At 51.9% G+C, this 14117-nt stretch overlaps 1 protein-coding gene across 1 annotated transcript; it reads right to left on the minus strand.

Moving 5' to 3' along the window:
- Positions 1 to 746: 746 nt before the first annotated feature.
- MNX1 (motor neuron and pancreas homeobox 1) lies at positions 747 to 3557 on the minus strand. Its single transcript, XM_026053003.1, has 3 exons — positions 3005 to 3557; positions 1161 to 1321; positions 747 to 1073 (listed from the first exon to the last, which is right to left on the minus strand). Exons 1-3 carry the CDS (start codon positions 3555 to 3557, stop codon positions 747 to 749), a joined length of 1041 nt encoding a protein of 346 aa, XP_025908788.1.
- Between the last annotated feature and the right edge of the window lie 10560 nt (positions 3558 to 14117).

The following is a 14117-nucleotide window of genomic DNA, read 5'->3' on the forward strand; positions in this document are numbered from 1 at the left end:
AAAATAAAATAAAATAAAATAAAATAAAATAGCGCGGAGTGGGAACTTGCGTGCTCTGAGCAGTTTCTGCTCCGCGGAGCTGCGCGGGTTCTGCACGCGGTAACGCGGCAGCGGGACTGGGGCACGAGCCACGGATGGCACCGAAACCCACGGAAATGGATCGTCCCCAGCCCCGCAGCCTCCCCTGCCTCTGCTCGGTTGCAAACCTCGATTTTAGGCTCCTGCCAGCCAGGTCCTCCCGGCGCCCCCCCAGCCCCCGACAAAGCGCCCACACGTCTCAAGTACAAAACGCTCTTTATTCGCCCTCCCACCGCGCGGGCGGGAAGGCTGAGTAATAATTTAGCATGCATAAGTAGAAGTATTTTTTTTATAAATACGATATACAAAAATAAAGACAGTATTGAGATTTCCAGCAGTTTTAACGTTCATAACATAAACATTTTTTTTTCTTCCCTACCCCCACCCCGATATATAGTAAGGACAAAACATTTCCAATACTCAGCGAGAAGGGAGCGCGTCCACGGGTCGGGGGTGGAGGGGAAATAGTGGTGCGGGGGGGGCTCAGGTTTGGGCTGATCTCAGTCCCTAATAACACTGTGTTCCCTGCAGGCGCCCTGCGCGGGCACGAGCGTCCCCTGCTCCATCCCCCCCCGGCCGGGCAGGGGGGACAAAACGGCCCCGGGGCGGCGGGGGGGGGGGGGGGGGGAACGCGGCCCCGACGGGGCGCGCAGCGCGAGGGCCGGCGCTCACTGGGGCTGCGCAGGCGGCGGGGCGCGGGGCTGCGTGTCCTCCTCGTCCGGCTCGGAGCACTCGGAGGAGTGGTAGGGGCAGCAGCGAGTGGCCTCGTCTTCCTCCTCCTCCTCCTCCTCCTCGTCCTCCTCGTCGTCGGGCTCGCTGTCGGGCAGCTCCCGCAGCCGCCGCGCGCCGCCCTTGTCGGGCGCCGCCAGCAGCAGCCCCTCGGCCGCCTGCTCCTCGCCGCCCTTCGGCGGCTTCTCGGCCTCCTGCGCCGCCTGCTCCTTGGCCTTCTTGCTGCGCTTCCACTTCATGCGCCGGTTCTGGAACCAGATCTTCACCTGGGGCAGAGAGGGACGCACAGAGAGGGGGTGCGGGGGTCCGGACCACCCTCGGGCCAAGGGGGGCCGCGCGTGACCCGGTCTCACCTGCGTCTCCGTGAGCATGAGCGACGTGGCCACCTCGAAGCGCTTGGGCCGCGACAGGTACTTGTTGAGCTTGAACTGGTGCTCGAGCTCGAGCAGCTGCTGGCTCGTGAAGGCGGTGCGGGGCCGCCGGCACTTCCCCAGCAGGTTGGACTGCGCCTGGGCTGCGGCGGAACGGCGAGGATTAATTATAATCATAATGATAATGATAGAAATAATCCCCGCTCCTGGATGGGGAACTCGACGGCCCCGGCTCGCCCCGAGCTGCCCCCTTGGGTCAGGGGTGGCAGGGCCCCCCCCAACCCCGTCCGAGCCGTCCCTTCCTCGGCAGGCCGGGCTTAGGAGAGGGACCGCGGGGCGGGCGCGGGGGTCATCGCTGGGAAATCACTGCGGGGAGGGAAGAAAAAATAATAAAAAAAAAATAAATAAAAGGTCTTGAACGAAAAAAATTACAAAACAAGCAAACAAAACAAACAAAAAAAACACAAAACAAAAAACTACATCAAGCTGTTTGCCTCGTTCAAAAGCAGAAGATAAAATAAAAATAAATAAAAAGATCAAGCGGGGATTTCGTAATTCTCCCTCCCCCAAGCTTCTCCCCCCGGGCCCGGCCTCCCCGGGGCCTTTGGGCACTTTCGCTGTTTGGGGTTAGAAAACGGGAGAAAACGGCAGGAGGCCGCTGCGCCCCCCCCGCTCCCCTGGAGGCCGCGCATTGAAGGGGCAGAAAGCGCCGGGGAGCGCGGGGATTTTCTCACTGCCGTGCGAGGCTCGATGTCGGCTTGCCGGGTATTTACCCGCCTCCCGGCGGGGACCTGCTCGGCGAGGCTCTGACAGCTCTCCCACTATTTCTTTTCTTTTTTTTTTTTTTTTTTTTTTTCCTGCATGTTCCAGCCCAAACAATCCCAATTCGAGGGAAAACAATGGACTTTTGTCCGCTGATGTGTGTGCAGGATATTTAAAAAAAAAAAAAAAAAAAAAAAAAAAAAAGCGCAATAATTTTCAGGCGTGATTTGGTAAACCTACACCCCGCACCGCCGCGGCGGCTGCAGCGGCCTTGCCCGCACTCAGAGCCCAGGAAAAGGGTCCGCGCTCTGCCCCGCACACGCTCCTAAGTCCATTTTCCGTTGGAATAATAATGTAATAATAACAACAATAACAATAATAATGACAATAATAACAACGATAGGAAAGGAACACGGACGGATGCCAAGGGCCGCCCGCTCCGTCGGGGCACGGCGGGACCCGCCGCTCGCTGCTCCTGCCCTTTCCCCGCGGGAGCCGCGGAGGCTCCGCGGGCAGCGACAGGACACGAGTTGTCGCGATTCCCTCCCCGTGTCGCGACAAGCCGGGCAGCCGAGAACTCCCGAGGAGCAGGCCAGAACGAGGCGACTCGCGCATCCCCCTTCCCGTTCAGAAACACTATTTGCCCCCTCCATAAATATACATATATAAAAAATATACAAATATAACCCATACATAAACATAAAAGCATTTTTAAAAATCTGTATATATACACATATATACACTTATATAAAATATACACATACATATGTGTATATACATAAATACGCACGTATATAAATATGTATATAAAATATATGCATATAAGTATACATGTATAAAATAGATATACACACATACCCAAAAATGGAATATATATACACATTTTTTTTTAATGGAAAGTTTATGCATATATATATATACACACACATACACACATACACACACATATATATATATAAAATACATATATATAAAATACATATATATATAATACATATATATATACACACACACACACACCCGTGTACACACACACAGAGGGACACGCGGCGCGCGGCACTCACAGCCGAAGTCGGGCATCTTGGGCAGGATCATGCCGGCCGTCGAGGCGCGCAGCCACTGGTCCAGCTGGAAGGTGCCCGCGCCCAGCTTGCCCGCCTCGGCCGCGGGGTGCGCGGGGTGCGCGCCCTGCACCTGCGCGTACGGGTAGGAGAGCGCGGGGTGCTGCGCGGCCAGCGCGGGGTAGCCGTACACGGGGTGCCCGTAGAGGGCGGCGGGCGGCACCGCGGGGCCCGCGGGCGGCAGCCCCAGCGCCAGCCCCGCCGAGGGCGCCGGGGGCGGGGGGGGGCCGCCGCCCGCGCCCCCCAGGAAGCCGGGCTTGGGCACGAGCGCGCAGTGCAGCAGGCGCGGCGGAGAGGGGCTCTCGGCGCCCGCCGCCGGCTCCGACGACGACGAGGAGGAGGAGGAGGAGGAGGAGGAGGACGGGGGGCTGCGGCTGCCGCTGCTGCTGCTGCTGCTCAGCGAGGTGACCAGCGCGAGCGGCGCGCTCTGCGCGGCGGCCTTGGGGGGGTCCACGGCCAGCAGCGCGTCGATGCGGAAATTTTTGGATTTTTCCATGGGAGCGCCGCGCGGCGCCGCGCAGGGATGCGGGGAAGGAGGGACGCGGGACGGAGGGATGCGTGGCGGAGAGAAGCGGGACGGAGGGACGCGGAGACACAGCTCAGCCCAGTGCGGCGGCGCCGGGCGGCGCGGCCCCTTCAAGGCCCGTAGGCGGCTCCCATTGGGCCGGGCCGCTGCCGCCTCCATTGGCGGCGGCGCCGGGGCCCGCGCGCGCTATTGGCCCCGCGCGCACCTGTCACGGCGGCGCGGGGCCGCCCCCGACGGCCCGGCCCGTCCTCCCGCCGCCCCGGGAGCCCCGCGGCCGCCGCCGCCCCGGCCGCCTCCCCGGGGCCCCGAGTCTGGGGGGGGGGGGGTGCCGGAATTGGGGGGTTCTGTCTTTTTTGGGGGTGCCCAGCGGGAAGGGAGGCGCCGCCTCCGGCAGCTCCGTGCGCTGGCGCTGCCCCCCCACACCGAGCCCCGGCCGGCCGAGGTGGCTCCCGCGACGTGTTAAATTACAATTTTCCACCATTCCGGCGCTGAGCAAATATTTGCAATGAGTGCGCTGCCAAACGCCTTTTTTTTTTCTTTCCTTTTTTTTTTCTTTTCTTTTCTTTTCTTTTTTTCCCTCTATTTTTTTTTTAACGAGCTGGAAAGTCTAAACACCTGTAGGTCAGGAAGTCAGGCCCGCCACCAAAACGCAGCTCGAGCAATAGCGCTGCTGGAGCCGCTTGTCTAGCGCAAACGCGGGCGGACGGCGAAGGGAAGAGAGATCCCGACCCGGGGCTCCCCGGGACCGCGGGCTCCGTCCCCGTGTCGCCCGTGGGGGCAGAGACGAGAGCTCAGGGGCGTTAGCAAAGGGCCCCCGCTCCCGCCGCCCGGGTCTGGTCACGGACGGGGCGGCCGCTCCGTGGGGGCCGCTCTCGGCCCCGGCCCTCGGCGCGGCCTCGTGCCCCGCGGCGCCGGCTCCGCGGGGTCCCCCTGGGCTGCGGAAGGAAAAACCCCCTGCCCGGCCCGAACAAACAAGCAAACAAAGAAAAAGGGAAAGAAAAAAGAGAAAAGTGAGAAGGAAAGAACGAGGGAAAAGGGGAGGAGGAGCAGAAGAAAAGGGGTAGAGAAGGGGGAAAAAAGGTAAACGAGTTTAAAATAATAATAATAATAATAATAATAATAATAATAATAATAATAATAATAATAATAATAATAATAATAATAATAATAATAATAATAATAAAAAGCCGGAGTCCGACCCAGCCAACAGATACCCGAAAACTCTCCTACTGTCCCCTCCGAAGCCTGGCTGAGAGGGCAAAGGGCTCAGGGCACCTCTCCTGCGCACTTCCCTTCCCTCTATCCTAACATCGCCATCGCCATCACCATCATTACTATTACTATTAATTACTATTACTATTACTATTACTATTACTATTACTATTACTATTACTATTACTATTACTATATTTATTTTTCATTCCCCAGTCATCTCCCTGCCGGGGTCTCCGGGCACCTCTCGCCCGTGCAGGGCAAATGCAGCGGGCGCAGACAGGACTCCCCTCGATGAAGGGGGTCACTGCACCCCCCGCGCCTCCTGTTCCTTCCTCCCGTGTAACGGGACAGCTAAAGAGGGGGGGGCTTCCCCGAGGGGGTGACATGGGGTGCGCGGGGCGGGTGGGATTCGCGACCCCCGCTCGACGGCGGGCGAGGCAGCCCGGCGGGAAATAGCCCGGGGCTGCCCGAGCCCCCTGCCAGCCTCCCCCGGGGCCCAATATGCTGTGTTTGGAGCGAGATTTCGATTTCGCACTATTTCTTTTTGTTTGTTTGTTTTCAGTGTCAAAAAATAAAATAAAATAAAATAAAATAAAATAAAATAAAATAAAATAAAATAAAATAAAATAAAATAAAATAAAATAAAATAAAATAAAATAAAATNATAAAATAAAATAAAATAAAATAAAATAAAATAAAATAAAATAAAATAAAATAAAATAAAATAAAATAAAATAAAATAAAATAAAATAAAATAAATTCCCCCGGGCTGGGTTTGCCCCGCGCCTGCCCCGAGGCTCCCGGCCCGCTGAACTCCGGGGCCGGGCCCCGCACCTGTGTTGATCCAATATATTGCCCCGGGGACAACAATGCGCGGTTATCTCGGCGGAGATAGCGCGCCGGGCCGCGCTGCCCCCGGGTGGTCTCCTTTGAGCACCCCGCTCGGTAACCCCCCCGCGACCCTCCGCGCACTGATCCCTATCGCCCCCCTTTGAAGAGCCGGGCCCGGCGCGGGGCGCTGCGCGCTGCCCGGCGCAACGCGACGCGGCGGCCGCCGGGGCGCAGGGGGCGGCAACCGGGACCCCCCGTCCCTGCTCCCATCGCCCAAGCCCCCGTCTTGCGCCGCGACAATCCGTGAATGAGATAATGATCCATAAAGCTCCCTGATGGATGTGCCGGGCTGGGGATGTCTCCTCTAAATTAGCCGCTTGCCTCGCCTGCTAATAATGGTGAGTTTATGAAAGCAATTTCAGTGCAAAAAGCACGGGGTCTGCTCGGTCTAATCAGCCTGCCTCGCCTAATGGATGAGGGGGTCAGGCTGAGAATTATTGACACGCCGCTGCCCTTAACCCGTTTCCCAATAAAGCTGATTAGTTTTTGTCAATTCATCAGCTCGCCGCTCTCGCCGCGACTGCATCAAAGCCCTGTTTGCTCAGGGGAAATCAACAAGTCACCGAGCGGATCCATTAAGGAGCGGCCCCGACGGGAGCCGCTTCCCGGGCTTGGGGACAAAACGGCTCCCGGGGGATGGGGACGAAAAGCGGCGGGGAGGCGGCCACGCGTGCTCGGGAACCGCCTGCGAGCGGCGAACTTGGAATTTTGGCCTGGAAAGGAGAAAAACGGATATCCCGGGACCCCGGGATTGCCCTGAGCAGCTCGGAGCTGCCCGCGTTTTGGTTTTCGCTGCCTCGGAAAAGTGGCTGAAACCTTTCCCTTCCCCTCACCCTGCCCCTTGTCTGCAAACAAGACTGTCCCTGCACCGAGAATCCAGAATACATCACTTCATACAAGTATATATATATATATATATATATATATGTATTTATCATTTCCCCGTGATTAACTTTCAAAGTTTTGCCGCGGTTCTCCGTAAAGAGACACATCACTCTGCAGATGTTTTCAAGCATTATTATTTTTTAAATTATTTCCTCTGCTATCGGAACCCCCCCCGCACCGGGGTTCGTTGGGACTAACGAAAACCCGACACGACGGGCTCGCCCGCGAGCAAACAAGGGAAAAGGCGCTGCTGGGCGCGGCCCCTTTAAGGCCCGACCGCCAGGCTCTCAGCCCACCCCCCTTCACTTTAATTTCATTAAAACAGAGCATGAATATTTCTATTAAACCTAAAATGAAATATGAAGCCATTTAGACTCTGCCTGCACCAATCACCCAGATTTATGACTTTTATTCATCACATCAAGAGCTGGGAAAAATGAATTTTCTTCACCCAGGAAGGAAATAAAACTCCTGCCTTGGTCATTTCCAGAAAGCTGTTAATTTGCCCATGTGGTAATTACTTTCACAATTAACTAAAATACAAATCAACTTGACAAATTGCGCTAGTTTATATATTAATTAGCCGCCTTAAATTTATTCATTATGAAAAGACAATTCCCGGGGACCCCGGGTGTCTGTTTTATCGCCATAAATTCCCGTTGGGAAGCGGGGGCCGCGGGCGGCTCCGCGGGCGCGGGCGCTGCGCGGGCGCGGGGCGGAGCTCGGGGGGGGGGACGCGGGAGGGTGCGGGAGCCGCCCCCGATCCGCGCTGATTTAGCGCAACGTCGATAGGATCATTCGCTGCCTTTTAGCTTGTGATCTTTATATATGTCCCGCTATTAAATTAGAAAATGATTCTCTCCTCGTTTAATTGTATTCTTGCGTTTCTTATTTCCAATTAATTAGTCCCATCGACGTTGCAATATTTTAAATGACTGGAGTCCGTTTACAGTTTAAAATATATGGGTCAGCGCGCGCGCTTTGCGGCTCGGCAGGGCTCTATAATGCGGGGTTTAACGACTCTCCTCCCATACGTCTTGAACGCGCGGCCGGGGGCGGGGGGCCCGTCCCGCTGCGCGCCCCGCCGCGGGACTCGGCGCCGGGAACGTCCCCACAACCGGCTAAATACCCGGGGCGCTCAGCGGGCTCGGGCGCCTGCGGAGGGACGTTTGGGTCGCTCCCTGGCAGGACTCCTTGGAGTGTCGGGGGATCTTCCTTGTGAGAGCTGGGCTGAGCTCAGCTGGGTGGGCACAGGAGTGGGGCAGCCCCCGTGTCCCCCGTCCCCTTCTCTGTGGGCTCCCCCTGGACACAGGTGGACACCAGGCCCAGGTTCCTCATCCCTTCCCCAGCAACTCCCTCCTGCCCCATCCTGCTGCCCAACAAGTTCAGACTTGAGGGCTGAACCATGACAGGACCTCCTAAAATGCACCCATGGTGGAGACCTGGGTGTGCCTGGGGGCGACACAGAGAAGAGGGGTCTCTTAGGGGGACCCCTGGGCTCCTCCTCAGCCTCTGTGCAGCTGGAGCAAGAACTGGGACAGCTTCAGGGTGACACATCCCAGATTTTGAGCCTGTGTCTGGGACGTCCCTCATGCTGCTGGTGTCCCGTTCTCCTGGGTGACACCTGGGATGGAGATGTCACTTTTCCCCCATGCCTGTGGCTGACAGCCATGGGCTTGGGCACAGACAAGCTGAGCACAGTCACCCCGAGACTGGCAGAGCTGTGCTTAGCTGTCCCCAGCCCACCTACTGCCACCACTGCCTCCAAATGGGAGCATCCTGGCACCAACCTTGGGGACAACCTTGAGCTTTTGAGGCTCGGCTGGGCTGAGCCCTGGAGCTCCCATCTAGGAGCCCAGCCCTGCAAATCCCCTTCCACCCAGGGACAGCACCTGGCAATGGGACTTGTTTGGGGAAATAACAGGTCCCTGCAAATGGGCAGTGTGGCACCTGCCACATCCCCAGGAGACGGATGAGGCCTCCTGTCACCTTCATGTCATTCAGCTCCTGGGACATAAATGTCAGGAAGGATAAAAGATGAAACCTAAGGGTAGATTAATAATGTGACAAATACTGTTGTTTCCTGGCCTGGGCTCCAAAGGTCCCTCCCATGCACGGCGTGCTCAGGGAAAGCACCTCATGTGCTGAAACCCAATCGTGAACCGTTCCCACTATTAATTGCATCAAGTGTCGCGGTGATGGCATTAATCACGGCGAGCGCCTCGGCGATTTAGGAGATTGTAATATGTGATTCCATAAGACTCTCATTGTGATTTCGCGTTGATTAATGGCCGTTCATAAAATGATATAAAACTTACTTCTATTCTATTCCCTCGTACAGCCCCAAACTGCTTTCCAGCCAATATTTCAAAACCCTCTTAATGTAACTGCTAATTTCAGGAGGGTGATGGTGATTACGGTGAACACGGGCTGGTGCGGAGGGGTCTGCGATGGGGGCAGCAAGAGGTTACGGAAATTATTTCCAAAGCAGAAAATGGCTCTCTGGTTAAATTATTTCAAGTCTTACATGCCTCTGTCCTTCCATTCCTTGCTGCCAAGGAAAGATACACTAAGAATAGCTCAATTGCTATAAACTCAGAAAAAAAAAAAAAAAAAAAGAAAAAAGCACTAAAAATTAAAAAAATAGACAAACACAAAAAAGAGAAAAAGAGGGAGAGTGGCACATCAGGCAAGGCAATGGCCACAGTGGCTTGGGGTAGACCTGGTGCTTGTTCTGTTTGAATCCTGGTATAAATTTGGACTCATTCCAGTAGTTTCTACATTCCCAACTCCAGTGACTTCCCATTAGCATGAAAGCTCTGGAGGATTTAATTCAACCGGAGACTTTAAAGCACCCGGCTTTAGACACTTAAAGAATGGACTGATTGTGGTCGCCCCCTTGGCCACCAAGTCCACAGCACTTGCACCTTTCTCCCTCCTGCGGAGCGTGTGGCCACCGAAGGCATCCGGAGATGCGACTTGTTCTCCCTGGGCTTGCTGGAGGCTCTGCTTGGCATGGGGCCTAGCACAAAACAGCTCCTGCTTTTTATTCCCTTTTTCTTCTCTCCCAAGGCACACGCCGGGGACGGTGATGTGCATGTGTAGTCCCATGTGGCCGAGGAACCACGGGCTTCCAAAAGAGATGAAATTGGTGGAGGGAGGAGAGTTGTGACTGGAGACGTGTTTGGGAAATTAAAAGGAATTAAAAAAAGGCTGAATGTGGATATCTGGATAAGAAACAGCACAAAACAGCAAGTCCAACATTTGATGCTTTAGCATATATGCTTTAGCTATAGACAATAAATAATAGAGAGTTCACAGGATCACTTGATGGGAAATATATTGATAAAACGGTTTTTCTTTTCAAAAATGTATGCAGTGATTTCAATTTTGGTTTAATAATAAATTTAACTTTGAAGAATCCTTTGATTCAAACCTATGCCTCTTTTCTAATAGCATTCAGAATTATTAATATCTGTCTAGCCAGCTAAAGAGGTTTTTAAAAGAGTATGCTGGGTGTTCTGCAATTAGAGTAGCCATCTGCCCTTTATTAAAACTCCATTAACCTTTACATTAAAATACATTTAAAATGCAGACACGCTGAAAATATCAAACACAAATAAAATAAATCTAAGTGGTTTCTTTGCCTCGCTGTCTTATTCATGCAGCGCATGGCAACTTGTTGTGGCACCTATAATTTTCTGGGGACAGATAACACTTTGCAGTATCGATCTCCTCACCTTAAGGATAGGAAATAATTACAAGAAAGCAATGGACTTAATAGCACCTCTGACGAAAATTTGAGGGACATGATCTTGTTTATAGAAGGCTAGAAAATCATTTAAAGTTCATATGATTAACTTCAGAGAAAATTGCTTTATTTTAAAGGTGGAACTCATTTATTTTGCTCATGCAGCCCTGCTGATTACAGGAGATATTTAATGTGGTAGAAATATCCATGTAAATAAAATGATGGAATGTTTCAGGTGTATTAAGGTGAAATTCAAAATTGCCCCTGCAGGTCCTGCTGCCGCATTCCCTGGAGCCTTATCCTGCCATTTAGATGGGAGCAAACCCTGCCCGAGCTGCTGCTGCTACTGGACAGTGGCTAATTTTATTTTGCTTGCAAATAAATATGCCCACGTTGGAAGATCTTGTTTTCACTCCTTTCTAATTTCATCAAATTTGACTGATTCCTAGGCTAAAATATCTGGGCTGAAATTCCTCAGCTAAAATATATGCCTGGCTGTGGATTTTTGGAAGGCAGCAAAAAAGCCTTAGCTACTGCCAAGAAGAAAGTTAAGAATAAAAAAAATGATGTTATTTTTCCTGGCTCAGCCCCTTTTCCAGCGGCTTCGCTCCCTCCAGCACTCGGTGCCGCTGCGGCCAGGGACAGGGCGGCTGCGCGTAGGGCGCCGCTCCGGCCATCGCTCCGACTGATCCAGCGTCTGGCTAAGCTGTAAAGCTGGGAGCAACGGGATGGGGCTGACCCGGCCCAAACTGGGTGTGGGGAAGGGGCAGAGGATGGAGCCGGTGGCGGCAGGGAGCGGAGCGATGCTTGCGGAGCGGTGCTCATGGAGCGATGCTCCCGGAGCGGTGCTCCCGGAGCGCTATTCCAGCGCACAGGGAATTTGGACACCTGGAGGCAGTGGAAAGAGGGAGCCGCGGTGCTGGGCATGGGCCAGGGCAGCGGGATGACATTGAGGGAGAGGAGAGACGGGGCTCTGGGGCTCCGTAGGGAAGCCGTGCTCCGACATGGGAAGAGAGTGCAGGGGATGCAGTGGGATGCGGATGGGGGATGTCGGCATCGGGAGGGAGATGTGAGGATGGTGCTCAGCACTGGGGCAGGAGCTGCTGCTGCTCCCAGAATCGCTCCGAGAGATATTCCTGACAGTCCTGGGCTCACGTGCCCCCATCCGTGCTGCATCCATCGCGTTTCACCACATTTTATTTCAACTGACTGATTTTGTTTCATCCACTTGATGCTATATTTTCAAAATGACAGTTCTTCATAAAATCTGAAAAAATACCTGTAATTTCTATTTATTCAGAACAAACCCAGGTGTCAAAATTGTAGAATTTCTCAGGAATTGTCATCTCTGCTTCCCTCCAGCGCTGGTCCTTAATGATCCCAGTGTATTGGATAGTGCAGCTTAAGTTCAAGTCCCAGTAAAGTTCTGCTGATAAGGAGGTGGTCTGGGGAATTAAATATTTAATATACTTGCCAAAATGTCCCTCGCTTTGGTGCTTACCTGGATCACCGTGCTATTTTCATAACTGCCTTTTTGATGGCAGAACCTGCATCTCTCTAGATTGAAGGGTCATTTTGGAGAAAAAGAGCTTAGCTTTCAAACAGGTTTGCTGCTTTCCTAGCTGGGTTTATATATGGTCCTTATATTGACAGTACTTTTTGATTAATATTGTGTATAACATTCCTTAATGCATCAGTAGGATTAATTATGCAGAAACATTTGGCCACCTGGACGCACCGTTGATGAAATGACGTTTTATTGACAAAATGACAATTTGATACTGAGCTTTCCTAAAGCTCTCTATTGAATGGGTTGGTTGGTTCAGCTGGCAAAATTGTGGCTGTGGGCAACTCCAAGAGACCCTTTTTGTTCAAAAATTTCTAAATGGGCTCTGTTATCTGTGGTTTGCTCCTGCAAGACAGTACTGATCTACTTGAGGTCTTTCGTTAATGGGAGACAAACAGAGGATCAGGTTCATCTAGAGTTTGTTGTGGCTTGAAGACTTTGTTGTAGCACTCTGTGGCACTGGATTTTGGGCACAAGTTCACTTTTTTGGCAGTGGTCCTGGTGTGGGATTGGGCAGTTCAAGGAACACGTGGTGTTGGCAACTGAATCAATCTCTAGGTAAGTGACATAGGGTGTCACAGGTGACATAGATGACTCCAAAAGGGAGGTCTCTGTCCATGTGGCTTGCAGAAGAGCCTGGATTTGCTTCCCTACCCGTCCCTTGGATAGATGTGCATTCAAACTTTTCTCTTCTCATGACATTTCTCATTGCCTGGTCTTGCTGTGTGGTCCTGAATAAGCTTTTGTTGTGTTTTTAACCCAAGACTTTTAAAATCAAACAGTCTTCAAAATGATAGAGTTGAGGGGGCATTTTCAAGCTTACAGGTGTCTTTGGGACACACACCTTATGAAATTGCCTGGGTCTTCTGTCATTTGGGCATTTCTGAAAAAAAAGAAGTGTCCTTTATCAGGATAACATAAATAAAAAAAGGAATTTAGAGGTGGTTCTGATGATGGAGAATAATATCGACTTTCTGTAGCTGACAGCAGAGATGTGAGTGGAGCTAGCTGGGAGTTTTCCAACCAGATGTTTTTTTTTTTTTCTTGGAAAATGCTGATTTATTGAAACTGAAACTTTTCATGGGAACATATCAGTACTGATTAAATTTTGTAGAGAGAGATTTCTAGGGTCTGAGCCAGGATTTTGTGTATAACAAGAATGAGATCCTTCAATAGGGGATGGCCAACAGGTCAGGGCAGCCATCTGGAGTTTGTCTGGGTCAGGTAGAGGAGAGAACGGACCTTGGGTCACCCCTATTCCTGACACAGCCCTCGGGCTACTGCTTACTCAGAGGATCCTCCACTGTTTTTTCATAGAATAAACTTAAAAAAACCCTCTCCAGGCTTATTCTGATATGGGATGGGAGCAACCCTGCAATGCAAAGACCATAAACATGAATATAAAAGTTTGCATTGCAGGGTACAATCAACAGAAACACTTTCAGAAAGCACGTTTAGATGTCAAGCCTGAAGATTGAATCCTATAGAAGCAAATTACTGGTAACTGCATCAGGGTGATGTTGTTATCAGCAAATGTTATTAGTGTTAGGATTTGTTTCCATGTCAGGATGATGTTAATACAGTATCAGCAATGCAGGTCCTTGGTGTCAACATGAGAATATCAAATGCAAGTGGAGGAAAATTGTATTGGATTGTGGAGATGATGGCAAATCAATGACACAGCAAATCTATGGAGAGTAGTTTATAGTGACACAAGAAAGCAGTGCCCACATAAATCAATGAAGACCAATGGGTATCGAAGGGCAATTTCCACGCAAGATTAAGTGGACACCACTATCATGTCAGGATTAGGTGAAATAAGTGCAAGATGAGGATGATACTGTGATACCAACACTTAGACCAAACAATGTCAGCAGAAATTACTGTCTCATTAAAAGAAGACAAAAGGCTAAGGCCTCCTCACTTGGGAGCTCTGTCAGTAGCAGCAGCAGCGCTGGGGCTCCACAGGGCAGAGGAGGGTGAAGCTCTGAGGTCTGTGAAGGGACATGTTCCAAAGAGCCCTAAGGGGTGGTGGTTGCCTGTGACAAGACAAGGACTGGTGATGGGAGCAGGTACTGAGATGGGAAGGAAAAGTTCATGGTGAAGTGTCTCCATCCCTTTTCTAGGAAACACGTTATTGAAGAGAGTGACTGATGGTTATTTTGAGTGGACTTAGCTAACTTGTCCTACCCTCTTTTCTCTTTGTGGCATGAAATTTATG

Source organism: Nothoprocta perdicaria, unplaced genomic scaffold, assembly GCF_003342845.1.
Source record: "Nothoprocta perdicaria isolate Ctin4 unplaced genomic scaffold, notPer1 scaffold_95, whole genome shotgun sequence".
NCBI classification, from domain to species: Eukaryota; Metazoa; Chordata; class Aves; order Tinamiformes; family Tinamidae; genus Nothoprocta; species Nothoprocta perdicaria.